General features: G+C 31.7%; 1 protein-coding gene across 1 annotated transcript in view; it reads right to left on the reverse strand.

Moving 5' to 3' along the window:
• Positions 1-18,497, reverse strand: part of LOC145307527 (uncharacterized) — a 67,427-nt gene that overhangs the window by 2,291 nt on the left and 46,639 nt on the right. The window contains exons 26-39 of the mRNA XM_080149983.1: positions 17,420-17,488; positions 16,329-16,424; positions 15,737-15,853; positions 14,024-14,122; positions 12,109-12,210; positions 8,831-8,929; positions 5,049-5,147; positions 4,704-4,802; positions 3,400-3,498; positions 3,035-3,133; positions 2,784-2,885; positions 2,570-2,668; positions 2,302-2,400; positions 2,042-2,140 (exon numbers count right to left, since the gene is read on the reverse strand). Of these exons, the coding sequence (XP_080006109.1) occupies positions 2,042-2,140; positions 2,302-2,400; positions 2,570-2,668; positions 2,784-2,885; positions 3,035-3,133; positions 3,400-3,498; positions 4,704-4,802; positions 5,049-5,147; positions 8,831-8,929; positions 12,109-12,210; positions 14,024-14,122; positions 15,737-15,853; positions 16,329-16,424; positions 17,420-17,488 (1,377 nt within the window). The remainder of the gene's footprint in view (positions 1-2,041; positions 2,141-2,301; positions 2,401-2,569; positions 2,669-2,783; positions 2,886-3,034; positions 3,134-3,399; positions 3,499-4,703; positions 4,803-5,048; positions 5,148-8,830; positions 8,930-12,108; positions 12,211-14,023; positions 14,123-15,736; positions 15,854-16,328; positions 16,425-17,419; positions 17,489-18,497) is intronic.

Below are 18,497 nucleotides of genomic sequence, written 5' to 3' on the forward strand. Positions count from 1 at the left end.
GATGTTACGGCCCCTTGTGGTACTCCAGATCTGTTGTTCTTGTGTTTAGACAGTTGATTTCTAAAGTTGACTCTGGACCGTCGTCCTTTGAGATAGCAACAGAACCAAAGACATTGGCAAGGGTTACTAGGCCAATATAAAACCCTGTGAAACTTGAAAGAGGTTTTTTAATCCAAAAACAACGGGCGTGCGGGGGGTATAAAATGTACCCCCTTATAAAACCAAAAATTGAAATTCCTTCAAACACAGGCATGTTGCATATCAAAATGACCGCATTGAATGCTAATTACGAATCGTTATAAGGGGGTGGGCACTTTTTATACCCCCTGCGCGCCGGCAGCCATAAGAGCCAAGTCACTTTTAAAACTTGAATGGGGCTTATCACACATATAAATGACTTCCATAACTAATGATAACAGTAAAATCTAAAAAAAGGGGGAAATGGGCCCACCCTAATATACATATATTAATCCTTTAAAAATTTTGTGCAGTTTAATGATAATATTTATGTAGACATAATATGATTCTTGATTACAATATTATTAATGCTGTTATGTGAGCAATAAAACTTTTATTTAGTTTATAAAGTTGGCATAAACTATATTTAAATTTTACACATAAACATTATGTTTCCAATGTAAATGGGCAAGCAACATAGCAAAGTATTACTGAGTAGAGAGATAGATAGAGAGAGACAGACAGACAGAGAGATAGAGATAGAGAGAGAGAGAGAGAGAGAGAGAGAGAGAGAGAGAGATAAAGTTGAAAGGAAAATTTACGTATTTGTGCATAAGATTGATAAATAGATAGATAGTTAGATAGAGAGATATATATAGATAGATAAATAGATAGATAGTTAGAAACAGAGTTGTTGAGGCGATTCCTATATACTTTTTGGTAGATTGGTCTGTTTGAATTTCAGCTTGGTAGACTAAAGAATCAGTTAAGCATTTTCCGTCCAGTGGACAAGTTGTGCCTCTCCTACAGTTACAACCAGCTTCAGTTGTATGCTTTGTTTGTCCAAGAACTTTCTTATAATTGCTTGTGATTATGCTGGCCATATTAGGCATACAACTATATGATATTTTGATGGTGTTTCGGTTGTAATATTTTTTAAAGACTCTGTTGTTTGAAAAGTGTTTGTCTACCAGGCGTAAGAACTCCTTTCCAATATTTGTGGACACAGCTGTATTGTAAGGAATATTACACCATATAACTTTTCTTGTTCTGGTGCGGTTTTGTTGACTATTTTGTTGCCTATCATTATTTTGAAAAATTAACTTATTTTTATAACCTGATGATTCTAGGGCTTCTTGGTAGATATGTTTTGGTGGTTGTTACTTGACAGATTACTAAGTCTCTTCTCTACAATACAGGGAAGATCTTGTTTAATGTTAGGTGGATGACACGATCTAATGTTGATATTTGGTTTGTTGTTGTCTTTTCTAAAAGGTTTGTATTCTTCAGATTCTAGGTTTAAGTTAACATCTAAAAAGTTTGTAGTTTTGATGTTCATATTGACTGTTATTTTCAAGTTCTCATTTGAAAAGATTTTTATTACTTCTTTTCTTATTCTGTCCATTTATGGTCCAGAAGCTGATAAAACCGCCAATCCATCATCTCTGTACAGTCCAACCTTCAAACTTTGATATGTTCTAGTACATGTCCCTAATAGTATCTGTATACATTTTTAGCTCTATATCTCAACTTTGAAGTGTTTAGCAGCCATTCTTGCAAAAGGTTGATTATTTAAGCATAAGAAAAATGTGCTAAAACCATTTTTAGATGTTGACACCCAAGTTTTGAATTTTAGATTTTACTGTACTTTTTAAATAAAAACTGAAATATTTTTTTGTTGTTCTATTAATTGCCTTAAAAAACGAAGAAAATAAGCCATTAATCATTAAATTCTGATAACTATAAGTGGGGTAAAATTGCTTTCAAAAAAGTTCTCATAAAAAAAACACACTGTATATAGATAGATAGAACAAACTGTAACTAAAGATATACAAATATAGTATAATAAAATTATGTAACTAACCATCCATATTTTTATGGTTGACATCAGCTCCATGATCTAGAAGTAGTCTGACTGTTTCTGTGCTTCCATACCATGTTGCCTGCATAAGACTTGTCTCACCTAAATGTAATATATTAGTTACATTATATATTCTTTAGTTAAGAGTACAGCTATAGATATACAGAGAGATGTTGCAGAGATAGTTATAGATATATAGATAGATAGATTGAATATACTAAATAAACAATATATAAATAGTATAATAATATTATGTAACTAACCAGTATAATCTTCATGGTTGACATTGGCTCCATGTTCTAGAAGTATTCTGACTGTTTCCGTTTCTCCAAACTGTGCCGCCTTCATAAGACTGGTCCTTCCTAGATATAAATATATTATATACTTTATATATTCTTTAGTTCAGAGTACAGTTATAGATATAGAGAGATGTGTACAGATAGAAATATAGATAGATAAATGGATATATAAATAGTTAGCTAGAATGTACGAAAGATACATTACATAGTAAACTAATATTATATAACTAACCATCATTATCTTTAAAGTTGACATCAGCTCCATGATCTAGAAGTATTCTGACTGTTTCTGTGTATCCTTGCCCTGCTGCATACATAAGACTTGTCCTTCCTAAATACAAATATATTAGTTACATTAGCTCAGAGTAGAATTATAGATATACAGAAATAGATAGAAGAATATTCTAAAGATACACTAAATGATATAATAATATTATGTAACTAACCATCATTAGCTTTATAGTTGACATCGGCTCCATGTTTTAGAAGTAGTCTGACTGTTTCTGTGTATCCATACCATGATGCAACTTTCATAAGACTTGTCCGTCCTAGATATAAATATATTAGTTAATTATATATTCTTTAGTTCAGAGTACAGCTATAGATATACTGAGAGAGGTATACAGAAATTGATAGATAGATAGAATATACTAAATATACAATATATAAATATAGTTTAATAATATATGTAACTAACCACCATTATCTTTATTGTTGACATCGGCTCCATATTCTAGAAGTATTTTGACTGTTTCTGTGTTTCCATTCTCTGCTGCAACCATAAAACTTGTGTAACCTAGATATAAATATATTATATACATTATATTTTATAGTAAAACAACGTTTTTTACTTCAATTTTATTTATCTTTAACTTAAAGTTTCATGCTTTCGCAATCTTCAGAAAGATACATTATATATTCTTTAGTTCAGATTACATTTATAGATATACAGAGGGAGATATACAGAAATAGAGAGATAGATAAATGAATATATAGATAGTTAGATAGAATATACTAAAGATACATTACATAATTATAGTATAATACTATTATGTAACTAACCATCATTATTTTTATGGTTGACATCAGCTTCATGTTCTAAAAGTATTCTGACTACTTCTGTCTTTCCATTCCTGACTGCAATCATAAGACTTGTCCATCCTAAATATGAATATATTAGGTACATTATAAATTATTTAGTTTAGAGTACAGTTATAATATACAAAGAGAGGTATACAAAAATAAATATCTATAATACAAAGTAGCTTGATGTCTGTCCATCTGTCTGTCCGTCTGAAGCTTAAGATCTCAGTAACTGCTGAACCGATTGGGCTCTACTCTTCAGGGATGTACACCCAAGAATAATAAATCTAATCTAATCTAATTATACCTACTGTTCCGGTGATGATTTTAAGCTATTTTCCTGGGGGGTGGGACACCCCCAACCCCCCCCAAAAAAACAACCCACAAAAAAAATTTTTAAAATTTTTTTTTGTAAAATCTCAGTAACTTCTGAACAAATTGGGCTCTACTCCTCTGGGAATATACCTACTGGTCCTCCGGTGGTTTAAGACACCCCAACCCCCCCAAAAATAAAAAATCCCCATTTCCAAATCTTTAATTTATTTTTTATTTTTGTAAACAAAAACCAGTAATTGGGTTGGGAACTTCACAGCACCATTGGGCGAAGCCCCCATAAACTACCCCCCCCAAAAAAAAAAAATTTACCAAAAAAAATTTTTGGGCTTTTTGTAACTTTTAAAAATTGACATCTTTAAAAAGTTTTCGCAATTATAGGTATTAAATATAAATAAAATTTACAGAGGAGACTTTTCAATTTTTGTGTAAACAGTGAACAACCTGGGTTTAATTTTTATGAATTGAAATTTTTTTGCATACGACGCACAACCTGGGTTTAATTTTACCAAAGAGTAATTCCGCAAAGAATAACTTTTTTGAAAATATAACTATAAAATTATTTTGGAGGGTTGACTTTCCATTACCTCATGGGGCGAAGCCCCTAGAGGCTAGAGGCGAAGCCAATAGTATGTATATAGTTAGATAGATAGAATATACTAAAGCTACAATATATAAATTTGTATGACCTATAATTAAAAAAGTATGGATGTGTAAATGCCAGAGTCAGATGTATTTTGACATATGTATAAAAATATTGATGTATTTTTGCCAGTGTTGGATGTATTTATGGCATGAGAATAGATTTTACTGTCATTTATACAGTCAAAATTTAGTTTGTCATAAATACATCCATTGCACTGGCAAAAACACATCCACTGTAAATTTGCTGGATGTGTAAATGGCGGTCCCCCTACATAAGTATAGTAAAATAATATTATGTAACTAACCATCATTAACTTTATGGTTGACATTGGCTCCATGTTCTAGAAGTAGTCTGACTGTTTCTGTATATCCATTATCTGCTGAAGCCATAAGACTTGTCCATCCTAGATATAAATATATTAGTTACTATATATAACTATATAACTATATATAATAATTATAGTTATTATATATTCTTTAGTTCAGAGTGTAGTTATAGATATACAGAGAGACATTAATGAGAGATAGATAGATAGAAAATACTAAAGATACATTATATAATTATAGTAAAATAATATTATGTAACTGACCATAATCAGTTTTAAAATTGACATAGGATATAGAATATACTAGAAATACAAAATACTAACCAGAATTATCTTTATGGTTGACATTGGCTCCATGTTCTAGAAGTATCCTCACCATTTCTGTGTTTCCATTCTTTGCTGCCAACATAAGACTTGTCCTTTCTAGATGTAAATATATTAGTTACATTATATACTACAGTTTAGATTACAGTTATAGATATACAGAGAGAGGTGTACAGAAATAGATAGATATATAGATAAATGAATATTTATTATACAGATGGAAAGAATATACTAAAATAATTTTTTGTAACTAGACAAATAGATAGGTACAGATAGATGCTTACTCCAGACAATATAAGAACTTGTTTTGTAGGCCATCAAAAAAATCTGATATAAATTTTATGTGCATTTGGATCAAGCTATACTTAAACAATAAACAAAAAAGACCAATATCATGCTTATTTTTACTAAATATATTGCTTACTAGCTCATACTTGGAGATGCGATCCCCAAATTTCAAAATTCTTTGAACGTACGAACAAGACTTTCACAGAAATGCTTCGCATCTAGTCCACTTACCTATGTTTACTATAAATTTTACACCATATAAAACTTGGATCTAAATATTTGATTGACATGCCATGGTAATTATCGCGCGTAACTCAGGCACGAGGTACAATTACTCTAGCTAGCCCTAAGGCACTTTTTATATGTTTTTATGAATTTATTAGCCTATCCTTACCAATATAATACCTTATATGGGTAACGCTAGCCTAATCATGGTAAACTGTATGTGATTGAATATTGTTATATGCTTATTAAAACATTATGTTTATTGTTAAAGTAACCATGTAACCATCTTGTACTAGTATGTATGCCTACAACCATAGTTTGATTTACGTCACAAGTTTAACATACAAACACTTTATTAAACAGACAAGGGCTTAGATCCTTATTAATAGTTGTTGTTATAACTTGCACTTCTTAAAATATCTTTGTTATTCATTGACTCTCAAACCATCAAGTTCTTCTGGCTTAAAGGTAATGACTTAGTTGTTTGGCATGCATTGTAGTTTAAATTTAGGTCCCTCAGTACTTAGCATGAATTGAGCTTGGGTCTTATGTTAGAGATCTAACACTTAGCACAATTCAATGCTTTGGACTTAGGGCATTTACTGTCCTACTCTACTTATGTGTATTATCACTTATCCTGTAAATATTTTCATACTTAACTTATTCACTTGTAATGTAAATACACTTTATAAAACCATCTTCCTTTTTAAGTGCTTAATATACTTATATGATATAGATCGAACACCATAACCAGCCATTTATTCTTAGTTTAAAGCAATATAATACTTCGCGTGGGTCTTTGTTGAGCTACCACAGGCTCAACCAAATTTGTATTATACTTGTGGGAGTAAAGGGAAAAGCATTCTAAACTGACGAACCGGCGATGAGAATGTCTATGTGTATTGCAGTAAAAGTAGGAATTTTAGTAGTACTCATAGAAGAGCGATCTCCATACCATAATCTTGGACAAGCGCCCCATTTGCACTACCATACTCAAGTTCATAAATAAATAGAGAAGTATATAGTTAGATAGGTAATAAATAGATAAGAAATTTTGAGAAAATAGTGAAATAAATAAATAACTAGATAGATAAATAAATAGATAAATTGATAAATAAATAGTTGGATAAATAAATAGATAAGTAGATAGACAAATGGATATATAAAAGGATAGATAAATAAATAATATATAAATAAATGGATAACTAGTTAGATTAATAAATAGATATATAAATATATAGTTAGATAGGTAATAAATAGATAAGTAATTTTGAGAAAATAGATAAATAAATGGATAACTAGATAGATAATTAAATAGATAAATAGATAGATAAATAGATAGACAAATGGATAGATAAAAAGATATATAAATAGATAGATAAATAAATGGATAACTAGATGGATAAATAAATAGATAGATATATAGTTAGATATGTAATAAATAGATAAGTAATTTTGAGAAAATAGAATTTCTTAATTAAAAGGACTCTCCACAAGAAAATTTGATTGGTTGGTTTCATACTAGTAGTGTCCAAACTTTTCCACCAAAACAGATAGACTGATGGGGTAGGTAGCAACTGTAAACCATAGTGGTACCCTAAGTTTTACAAACACTATTTCTCAAAAACTAAAAAATCATGATTGGTTGGTATAAACTACCGCTTAGTTTTCCATGCACTGATGATCTAAATCTATGGATGGAATAATTTTGTTTCTAACCATGGGGGATAATCAATTTATCCTCCATTGTCAAATCCCTGTATATTTTCTATCTAAAATAGTAAATAAAGTTGGTACAATATTTAGTAGCATCTAGCCCCTAGCAGCCTCCGCCTTAGCCACCACAGAATCCTAAGCCAGCCTGCCAGCAACAGCTGACAACACAGGTTGCCCTCCTCCCCTTCCCCCCACCTATAACATTCCCGCCTTCCCTTTCCTATGTCAACCTGTTTCTTTACTCCAAAATTCCTATACACACACACACAGTATATTCGGGAATTTGCTAATCTGGGTGCATTTTAGAATAAACATTTTCCTGGACATTCTAAAAGGACATTCTCGATCACAATTTACCCAGGTCAGATATAGACCCTATACTATCCAAGGTTTATAAGTTTTGCCTCCACTCTCTACTTGCTGGACAATAGTGCCTCCTCCATTTTGTGTTCGCCACCACCCAATTTAACCATCTTTTGTTGCCATCGTCGCCTTGATCACTGCTACTCCGCTATTCATTGCTGGTACACCGCACTATGTCACTCACACAACACCTCCATCTAGATTCTGAACAAATAGGAGGGGAGCATGTATTAAAAAGCGATGAATAGCGGAGTAGAAGCAATGAAAGGCGATGACGACAGCAAAAATAGCAGCTAAAACCCACTAAAGGAGCACAAATTAATTGGCAGGAGGATTCACTTAAATTTGGTCAAAAATTTCAAAGGGCTTCGATCGCGATGCCAAAAAAACAAAAATGCCTAAAATTGAACAGAGAATAATAGTTTCAGGTTAGATTTTCAAAAATCTAAATTTAATTTTCTTGTGGAGAGTCCTTTCAAGCAGCGTTGCCCCAAAAACAACTATACCCTAAAGTTCATAATATATTAAAATTTGTCCAATTGTTGCTGCTTTACCCTTTTTATTTAACAAGCTTTGTCTTTCATAAATAAAACTATCAACAACAATGAAAATTACGGTACTTATAATGCTAACAACTTCTTAAAAACTGGTTTGAAGCAACTATAGTGAAATAGGATTAAATAATTCATTCACTTGTTGGTTGTACATATTACCAGATTTCAAGCAACTACCACATTTTCACAAAAGAGTTTTAAAGTTACTAAAGTTTTGTCATTTCAATTTCAGAATTTGTTGATTTTTATTATTAATTAGTTGACATAGGTTGACCTAAAGAAGCTTTAGGTTGACCGATTTTATAAAGGCATTTGTTAGTTGTACTTGTTTAGGTTGACCTACAGAATAAATCAGTCGACCTCTAAAACTTGTTGGTGAACTGGGCACTAGTCTCTAACATTAAGGGGCTTCAGGGGAAAGGGAAATTACCCAACTTTATAAAAATCTTTTTAAAAAATGTTAAGAAGAAACTGAAAATAGAGAAAAACAAAAACAATATAATAATAGTTTGACCATTTTCTATATTTCTTGAAGATTAAAGCTTAATTTAATCTTTAATCAGCAGTTACCAAGATCTTAATCTTCTTACATACAGACTGATGAACAGGCATTAATCTACTTGTCATGTAAATAACCTTTTTTATCTTCTTGGTTTACATCTTCTCCATGTTCTAATAGAATCTTCACAATATCCATGTTTCCATTCTGTGCTGCAGCAATAAGACTTGTCATTCCTAGATATAAATATACTGCATATCTACAATGTAAAGTAGTAAGCTTTTTTGTCTAAAGCAAAGGATCTCGCTAACCACTAAACCTATATGGTTTTCCTTTACAGTGAAGCTTCCCATAGGTCCAGGGAAGGTTTTCAACTATTTCAGTTAGGGTATCTCCACAATTCCATTAGGAAATTAGACCCCCCCCTTCCTTAAAAAAGATTTTTCTTCTTAAAACTTAAATTGAATATGGGGGTTGTCTACTTTTTTTCCTCAACTATAGTTGCCCCTAGAGACTTCTAGGGGCATCACCACTAATCTACAATATAAAGTAGTAATGTTATTGTTGTCTGAAATTTAAAACTTTTAACAGGTATAATATATCTGAACCATAACATCTAAAAAATTAATAACTACTGCTGCTTCATGACAAAATATAAAAAAAAACTTCATTTTCATGAAGTGAATGAAGCTTATATAGTTTGGTCAGTTTAAAGTTTAAAATCTCAATAACTACTGAACCGATTGAGTTTTACATTTTAGGGAAGCTTTAATTCTCTGGATGGTTTTAGCGCATCTATTTACTTTCCCTACCACATAAATGCAGAGGTCCTATGTGTAGCTACTATTCCTTTAATAAAAAATAGTAATATTTTTTGTCTGAAGCTTAAGTTCTCAGAAATTGCAGAGGTGAATTCTTAAAAAAACTTTTGCCCCATTAAAATCATTTTCCCTCATTAAAATTTTAATGAGACAAAATTATCCCCTCTAAATTTTTAGTTTGCCTCACTGATTTTAGTGGGGCAAAAGTTTTTTAAGAATTCACCTCAGATCTGAATTTGTTGTACTTTTCAGGGAAGCTTAACAAATAACTTTTGGTTGTTTAGAATATTTTTCTGACCTATTCCACCCTCCCCTAGAGGCAAGGATGAGCCAACTAATATTATATATGTATTCTGTTGTTCAGAGTTTTCCTAAACATACAGGGCATCTAAAAAAAACTGCGTTTTCCGGTTTTGGGAAACAACCAGTAGGAGTATGAAAATAGTTATTTCTTGCATCCTATTATAAACAGTTTTCCGCGGATATAGAATGTACAATTATAAGATTAAAAGTTTTTTCGTCTGGATGAGAACCAGTTCTTATTCACTGGATTCAAATGAATACGAGAATAGTTATTTCTTGCATCGTATTATAAATGGCTTTCCGCGGATATAGAAAGTACAATTATGAGATTAAAACTAGTTTTTTTAGCCCCGAGGTGCCGAAGGCACCGGCTGAAAAAACTGGTTTTAATCTTATGACTGTACATTTCTATATTCGTAGAAAGCTGGATATAATACGATGCTAGACATAGTTTTTTTGTATGGATGAGAACCGGTTCCTATCCACCGGATTCGAATGAATATGAGAAAATTAATTATATATATTTATATTCTCTATAAGAATATGCATATATTTTATAAAAGGTGATTTTAATATCTCTTAAAACAACAGTTTTTTTTAGAGCTTAAAGAATTAAAAATTTACTGTGTTGCTTTATTCTTGTTGAATTTAGGGCTATACCATTCAATTAAGATCTTCGTTTTACTTGGAAACAACAATATAGCATGCTCAACGAAATATTCTAATAATTACATTTAAAATTAATTTAATAATGCTTTTTAGTAGCGAAGCTACTCTATAATTCACTTTGTCCGTCCGTCAGTCAGTCCATCAGTCCGTCAGTCAGTCCGTAACGCTATGGGGGAAATTGGATTTACTCAGCTCCTATAAAAGATAGAATTCTGAAATTTTTTGACAACATTCCCATCATTAAGGAGCACAATTAACTATAAAACATCACTGGCGGTCGGACGGCTTTTTAGCAGGTTTTAGGCTATTTTCAAATTTTCCACATTTTCCCCCATATCTTTGGTGTTTATGGTCCGATTTTAAAAATTTTTTCAGTTAAAGATATCAAAATTAAATTTTCCGTCGTTTGGAGAAAACAACAATAACGGTCAGACTGCCTTTTTGCAGGTTTTTAGCTATTTTTACATTTTTTATATTTTCCACCATATCTTTGGTGTTTATGAACCGATTTTCAAATTTTTTTCAGTTATAGATATCAAAATCAAATTTCCCGTCGTTTAAAGAAAACAACAATAATGGTCAGACTGCCTTTTTGCAGGGTTTTGGCTATTTTTAAATTTTTAATTTTTCCCCATATCTTTGGTGTTTATGATCCGATTTTCAAAATTTTTTCTGTTTTAGATATCAAAATTAAATTTCCCGTTGTTTGAAGAAAACAACCATGACGGTCATTCCCATTCACGAAATTTTGTGCTTCGCTACTTATGGATGTTGTCATCCTTGTTTAAAGAACAAATAACCAATTTTATTTTTGCTTCAATAATTATTCAAATATAAAAGTATTAAAAAAAAACTCATGTTTGTTCATCGCTCCTCCCCTCAAATTTTCTAATCTCTTTTGATTGACACAAGACTAAAGAACTCATAATTAAGTAAATAAAAGAGCAATTTTAGAGACAATTTTAGATTAAGATAAATTGCTTTTTTTTAAGATAACGAAATGCCCCCTAACAACAGCTGAAAAACATCTATAGGATTCGTGATTTTTTTTCAGAATTACTTACATTATTGGTATTAGCTGCAGAATTCCCCTGTTAAAAGAAAATATGACCATGTCCTTATCAACCAAAAAAAATGATTCTGCTTGAATTAACAGCGTAGATTCTTAAATCAAAAACTCGAAAAACATTTTCTATAATAATTTTCTGTTTTAATTTTAATATATAAATCAGAAAAAAATATTAGTCAGTACGTCAATGTAAATGTTAAATGAAACTTTTAACTATAATTCTTTGTTGTTTTAAATTTGGATAAGTGAGTTTATGCAATATACCTTTTTCTAAAATTCCTTTTATAAAAGCACAAAAAATGGATTTGAAACAAAAAATATATCATTTCACACTAGAAAGATTAAAAGTTACTTTCTCAAACTTTAGCTATAAAAATAATCATTATTAATTGACGTAAAAACTTTCTTTCTCTATTCTGGCGTGGAAATGTAAAGAGAACAAGCAAAAATTCTGGATAGATAGATATTTCATAAATAAATTGGGATGTAGATAGATTTTTTTTAATATGAAAAAATTAAGATTTTAATTAAGTTTAAGAATATCATAACTAACCAAATGATTTTTCTGTATGCTTGACATTAGCTCCATGTTCTAAAAGTATTATCACTGTATCTGTGTGTCCATTCCATGCTGCATATATAAGACTGGTCCGTCCTAGATATAAATATAAGAAATACATAGTAGATATATGGGAGAGTTATATTATATATAAAATGAGTATACATGTTTACTTTAGCCTATAGGTTGATGGTCTCCCCCTCCCCCCTCACTCTGAGGAGTAAAATCCGGTTGTTTAAGTAGTTACCAAGATCTTAAGCTTCAGACAAACAGACATACAGATCTACATTGTTTAACTTTGTATTCATTATACATAGATATTATCCTGTAGAATTGGCATACCTGCTTACTTTTAGGAGTTTTGCCCACCCTGAGTCACACTAGAGATGTTAAAAATGGTACCCACTGCTGAAATGTCTGGCACTGACACCAATAAACAGGCGCAACTAATTACCATGATCTGGAGCTCCAGACAATGGGTTGTGCAATCAAAGGGTTGGTTATCTGTTTAAATGTTGCTTAACCCTTACAGATCGGAAGGGGGGGGGGCTCCAAGAGCCCCCCCCTCTAGTTTTTTCAATCTCATTTTTTTTGTAGGTAAGATGGAGTGCTGTTACTTCATGACTTTTTAAGTTTAGTAATTATACGTCGGCAAGAGTTGATTTTATTAGGATATCTGGTCTGTGTCGGTCATGGTGTCCGGTCAAAGTCGGTTGGGTAGCACCAAAATTAGAAAAAAATTCTAAAAAAATCTTAATTTCTACATTATGACTTTTGTGTATAAGGAGAAACCTAAAATTTTTTTGGTGAATACTTAGATATCAATGAGAAAAAATGTGTTATGACCGTTTGACCGCTCCCTGGCCGACTTTATGACCGATTTTTGTCCGGCTTTTACTACATATATCATGAATATCGTGGCTTCTATTACAGCTAGAGTCCTATAATTTTTTTTGGAAAATCCTTGAGCAACATCAAACAGATAAAAATATTAATCGGCGCCGCCAACCGCCGTTTTACCGCCGTAACCGCCGAAAATGGCGGTTTCCGTTATTTGCCGTTTTTCTGCGATGATCAGAAAAAGTAATTTTTTTGTTATGAAAAATAAAAGTTCGTCCTAAAATTTGGTCATCCTAGCTGCAAAAGTGGCCGCTCTACAGCTGTTTTAAAATTTAGCGGCTGGCCGCTAAAAAGCGGCTAAGGAGCGGCCTGGCTGCTATGACTAGAAAAAGTAATTTTCTCTAAAAATACACATGAACCACCAGAAAAAAATTTTACGTCTTTATCTGTAACAGGAGCCGAGATAGAGGGGGGGGCTATTGGAGCCCCCCCCCCCCCGATCTATTAAGGTGGGAATTGGGGCCCGAGCTGTAAGGGTTAACAATATATATCTATGCGCATTAGAACATCATATGTTATTAGAAGGGGATGATAATATGGCTTTAATAGATGATCACAAGAAATTGAATAAGAATCCCACCCCAATAAGGTATATCACTTAATTTTCTTAACCTTGAAAATACAGACCCCCAAACTTTTTAAGTTAGACAATTTTTGATCAGGAGAAAAAAATTCCAACAACAGTGGTCATGGTGCTGATCAAGGTGTCACAAATATTTGGAATAGATCCTGGTACATAATACAAAAATTATTCTATCTATCTATTTATCTGTTTGATGGCTATCTGGCTGATTTGCAATGCTGGGTAGTCGGTGTAGCCAATATCCGGCATTAGAAATCAGCCAAATATCTGGTATCTGGCCAAAAAAGTATCTGGCACAACACTAGTAAATATAAACTAGTTGGATAGATAAATAGATTAAAGAATAGGAAGAAACTTTAGAAATTGATAAAATCAAAAGGTATGTATGGACAGTTAAATAAAGGATATATAGATAAATAAACATACCAAGATTATCTTTCTTTTCAATAAGAGATCCTCTATCCAGAAGAAGCTGTACAACAGAAGTATGACCACTCTGACTTGCCCAGTGGAGACTTGTTTTTCCTAAATATTTGAATATGTAACATGATTTTGCATATTCACTCAAACCGATTGGTATCCTGTGGATTAGAGCTGGTTCTTGTCCATACAAAAAAAAACTATGTCTAGCATTGTATTATATCCAGTTTTCTATGAATATAAAAATTTACAATCATAAGATTAAAAGCAATTTTTTTTTACCCCATGCCTGCAGTATCTTGGGGCTAAAAAACGGGTTTTAATCTTATAATTGTACATTTTACATCCGTGGAAAGCTGTTTAGATATGATGCGAGAAATAACTATTCTATAACATTTTAAGAATTTAAATATATTTATGGTACGACTTTAAAAGTGGTTGATATTTGCTGGATTAGAATCAGTTCTATTGAAAGATTATGTGTAGCATCCTCTTACAGACAATTTTCCATGATTATAAAAAAATCATAAACTTATTATAATTTTGTTAGACCACTCCTTCATTTTATATTTGCGGAAAGCTGTCTATAACAGGATCCAATGAATAACTATTATATTAACTTTTTTTGAATATCTCCATCCTAGCAGGCACAGGATGCCAGCAAACCTGGCAGGGTTATCCAGGTAAAGAGCAAAAATATTATTTTGACTTAAACAAACCATTTTATCTTACCAAAATACTAAAATATTCTCTAGTAATACTTCCTACTATGTTATACAGTTGTTCAAGTCAATTTCAGGTTCTTTATATAGGTTCAAGTGAGAAATATGGCAGATTTTTTTTTTGGTATAGTCCCTTTAGTGGCAATGTACCTTAAGGGGCGATTCTTCGTACTTTTCACAGTTGCTTTTCTCCTATTTCTAGGGCTCTAACCCTGTGGGGCTAATTGCCTAACCATGTGGGGCAATCACCTAACCCAATATAACCTAACCTAAAATAAAATATAAAAAGCCATTTCAAAAATACGACGAATCGCACCTTAAAGGAATTTTCCCTTTTTTTTAGATGATTTCACAATCTTCCCTTTGAATAATAGGACAATAGGTTCCAGCCATTCACCAGAGCTGGGTCTTTAAATCATTTCAATGGTGATCTAAACCATCCCGCGCGAAATTTCAGCCAATCACAGCGGCGCATTTTTAAAATGTGCTGCTGTGATTGGCTGAAATTTTGCGCTGGGTGGTTTAGATCACCATTGAAATGATTTAAAGATCCAGCTCAGATCTTAGTGCACAGAAAGAAGACAATAAGTATAGGGAATTGTAACAATTAATTATCTAGCATTCCTGTATTTAATAATAGAGGTTGCACTCCTAGCATTTAAGTGACTACATTCAAAGGTTTAGAGAAAAACACATCACAATTTAATTTGATAAAAAATTAGCCTAAAACCATCTTGGTGAAACATGTGTGAAGCTTCCCTAAAGTGGTGAGCAAATTTGAAAACCAAAAAAATTTGAGAGAGTAGTATTTTTTTCTATGGGTTATTTCTCTTGGCATGGTAGTGGTAACCTTTCAAAAAAATAATTATAAACCTTCCTGGATCTGTGCGAAACTTAACTGTAGAGTAGAACCATATTAGTTCATTAGTTAGCAAGATCCTCTGGTATAACAGACAGACATATATCCTGTTACTTTAAATAAGAAAGTATGTAAAACCTCTGGGATCTGTAGCATTAACATCTGCTCCATATTGTAAGAAGAGCTTAATTAATTCCTTTGTATTATTTACTTCAATTTCACAAATTATACTTGTCAGGTTCAAATCTTCAAAAACTAAAAAAAAACAAAAATTATTGAAAATGAAAATTGCAGTAGATGATTTGGGTATTGTCCCTTTTGTGACAATGCCTCTTAAGGGGCGTTTCTTTGTATTTCCCAATTGCTTTTGAGAGGTACTGTAACTGATGATTAAAAACAAAACAAAAGAAAGTGAATATAGTAATTGATTATGGCTTTTTTATATTATGTTTTATATTTAACTAACTCATATTGGATGAGCCAATAGAGTTCTAGAAAAGGTCCTGACTTCTAGGGGATTAATCTATATACTTTTTATAATTTAGATCTACACAGTGAAAAGCTTTCAGTAGAAAAAATGGATAAATGATTTAGGCTTGATTTGATTATTGAAACCCTTTATTTTCTTTCCCCTTGATTGTCCAGCCCCTATCCGGAACTCCCCCCCCCCCCATTCCCCAATTGATAAGTGTTGATAAGTTTGTTTTTAAAAAAAAATGAATAAATTTACCAGACAAACTGTTCACTTGTATTTTTGCTCTAGGCTCCAGAAACTTGTTAACAAGGTCAGTAGAAACATTTCCATTGCATACAGCTTTTCTTATTTCTAAACAATTTATTAAAAGTATGTAATTAATTAGGTATAAGGTATAACCAACAAGCAAAATAAATCTGAAACAATATTTTTGGGGCAAATGGATAGGTCGTCAATTTAGTGATGCGATGCCCCCCCAAGGACAGCTGAAATAACATATTGTTTTCGTTGTTAATATAAGTCGGTAATTAATTAGAAGAAACCTTTTTAAGAGTGCATTTGTGTATGTAAATGTACACTATGCAATTGGTTTCAACCTAGACATAGTTTAATCTCAGCTTATACAGAAAAAAAAAATAATTTGAAAAAAAATCACGAAACCTATAGAACAACAACATGTAAAATTGACGACATCTCCATCTGCCCCCCAAATATTATCTAGATTTAACTCGCTTGTTGGTTCTGCCTTATTTCTGTGTTAATCTTATGATTCCAAAAAAACGTGACATTATAAGTTAATAATGTTCAAATTAGGAGCAAAAATATTTTTAACATAAAATAATCTTTGTTTGTTTTGAATTTATGCTCATTATTTACTTTTTGACCACCTTCTTTCTCAAACAAATTTTTAGATTAAAATGACATGTAGATTGCTAAGACCTTAACATATCTAAATTAACAAAAAAAGGGAAAAGTTACATAAAGACGGACCTACCCTAATTATAAAAAAGCTTTGCTTTAAAAAAATGCTAGCCACGTGTGTAGTAGTGGAAAAGAGTGAGAAAACTAGATATAATTATATTCACTGAACGCTCAACAAACAAGGATGACAACATCCATAGAAGCAAAGTTTTGAAACCATAGGACAGAACTTAACAATCATATATAAATTTTAACAAAATTGGAAGTAAATTTGTTGAAAAATGCTTATATACAGGCTAATTGTTAAGTACATACTTACATTTTTAGGACTTGATTATAGAGTTACTCCTCTAGGAATCAGTATTCCAAAAATCAGAACCAGTTCTAATCCACCAGTGTCAAATGAATATGAGAAAATTGCTTACCCGAATCCACATCAGTATATCTGTTATCATTTTCTAATCCTTTTTCATCTTTTTCATCTTCTTTAATGTCTAAACAAAGATGTAACAAAAGTTTATCATTCTTTTAAGATTTTTTTATTTAGGTGATGGAACCCTCACCTAAAATAGTTATAAAACAGGGATCTACAGGGATAAGACAATGGCCGATAAATGAATGTACACCCCCAACGATTATACACAAAATTATACCCGTTTGTTTAAAATTAGTAGTTGAAACATTTGGACACTGAACTAAATAAACCAAAAAATCAAAATTCAATAAAAGTCTTAAAGGTTGTTAAGTCAACAAATAAGAAAATGTTATTATAAGATTTTGGGGACTAGTATTAAAAACATTGCAATGTCCCCTCCCTCCCTGACAATAAAATCTCACCTATAGCTTTGGATGAGCATCCTCCAACATATAGCAGAAAACAAACCTTAAATATTTTCTTTTTAATTTTATCGTATTCATTTGAAACCGATTAATATCCAGTGGATTAGAACTGGTTCTCATCCATACAAAAAAACTATGTCTATCATCATATTATATCCAGTTTTCTACGAATATAAAAACTGGTTTTAATCTTATAATTGTACATTTTATATGCGTGGAAAGCTGTTTATAATATGATGCAAGAAATAACTATTATATACTTTTTTTAGTAGTGAAGCTACTCAATAATTCACAATGTCCGTCCATCTGTCCGTCTGTCATCTGTCCATAATTAATGAATTGGGGGGAACAGATAAAAAAATTAGGCTTCCAATATTAATGTTTTTTTTAAAACGGGGGGTTAAAATTTTCTAGGGAGATTTCTCTTCTGAGGAAAGTTGTACCCTCCCCCAAAATAGTTATAAACCTTCCCAGGACCTATGATAAGCAACCCTGTAAAGGAGAAGCCTATATGTTCAGTAGTTACCGGGATTCTTTGGTACAAATAGACAGACAAAAATACATCCTGTTACAATATAATTAGGATATATATAGATAGATAGATAGATAGATATATAGATAGATATGTAGATAGATAGATAGATATATATATATAGATAGATA

Source organism: Acartia tonsa, chromosome 15, assembly GCF_053477335.1.
Source record: "Acartia tonsa isolate MP-2025a chromosome 15, ASM5347733v1, whole genome shotgun sequence".
NCBI classification, from domain to species: domain Eukaryota; kingdom Metazoa; phylum Arthropoda; class Copepoda; order Calanoida; family Acartiidae; genus Acartia; species Acartia tonsa.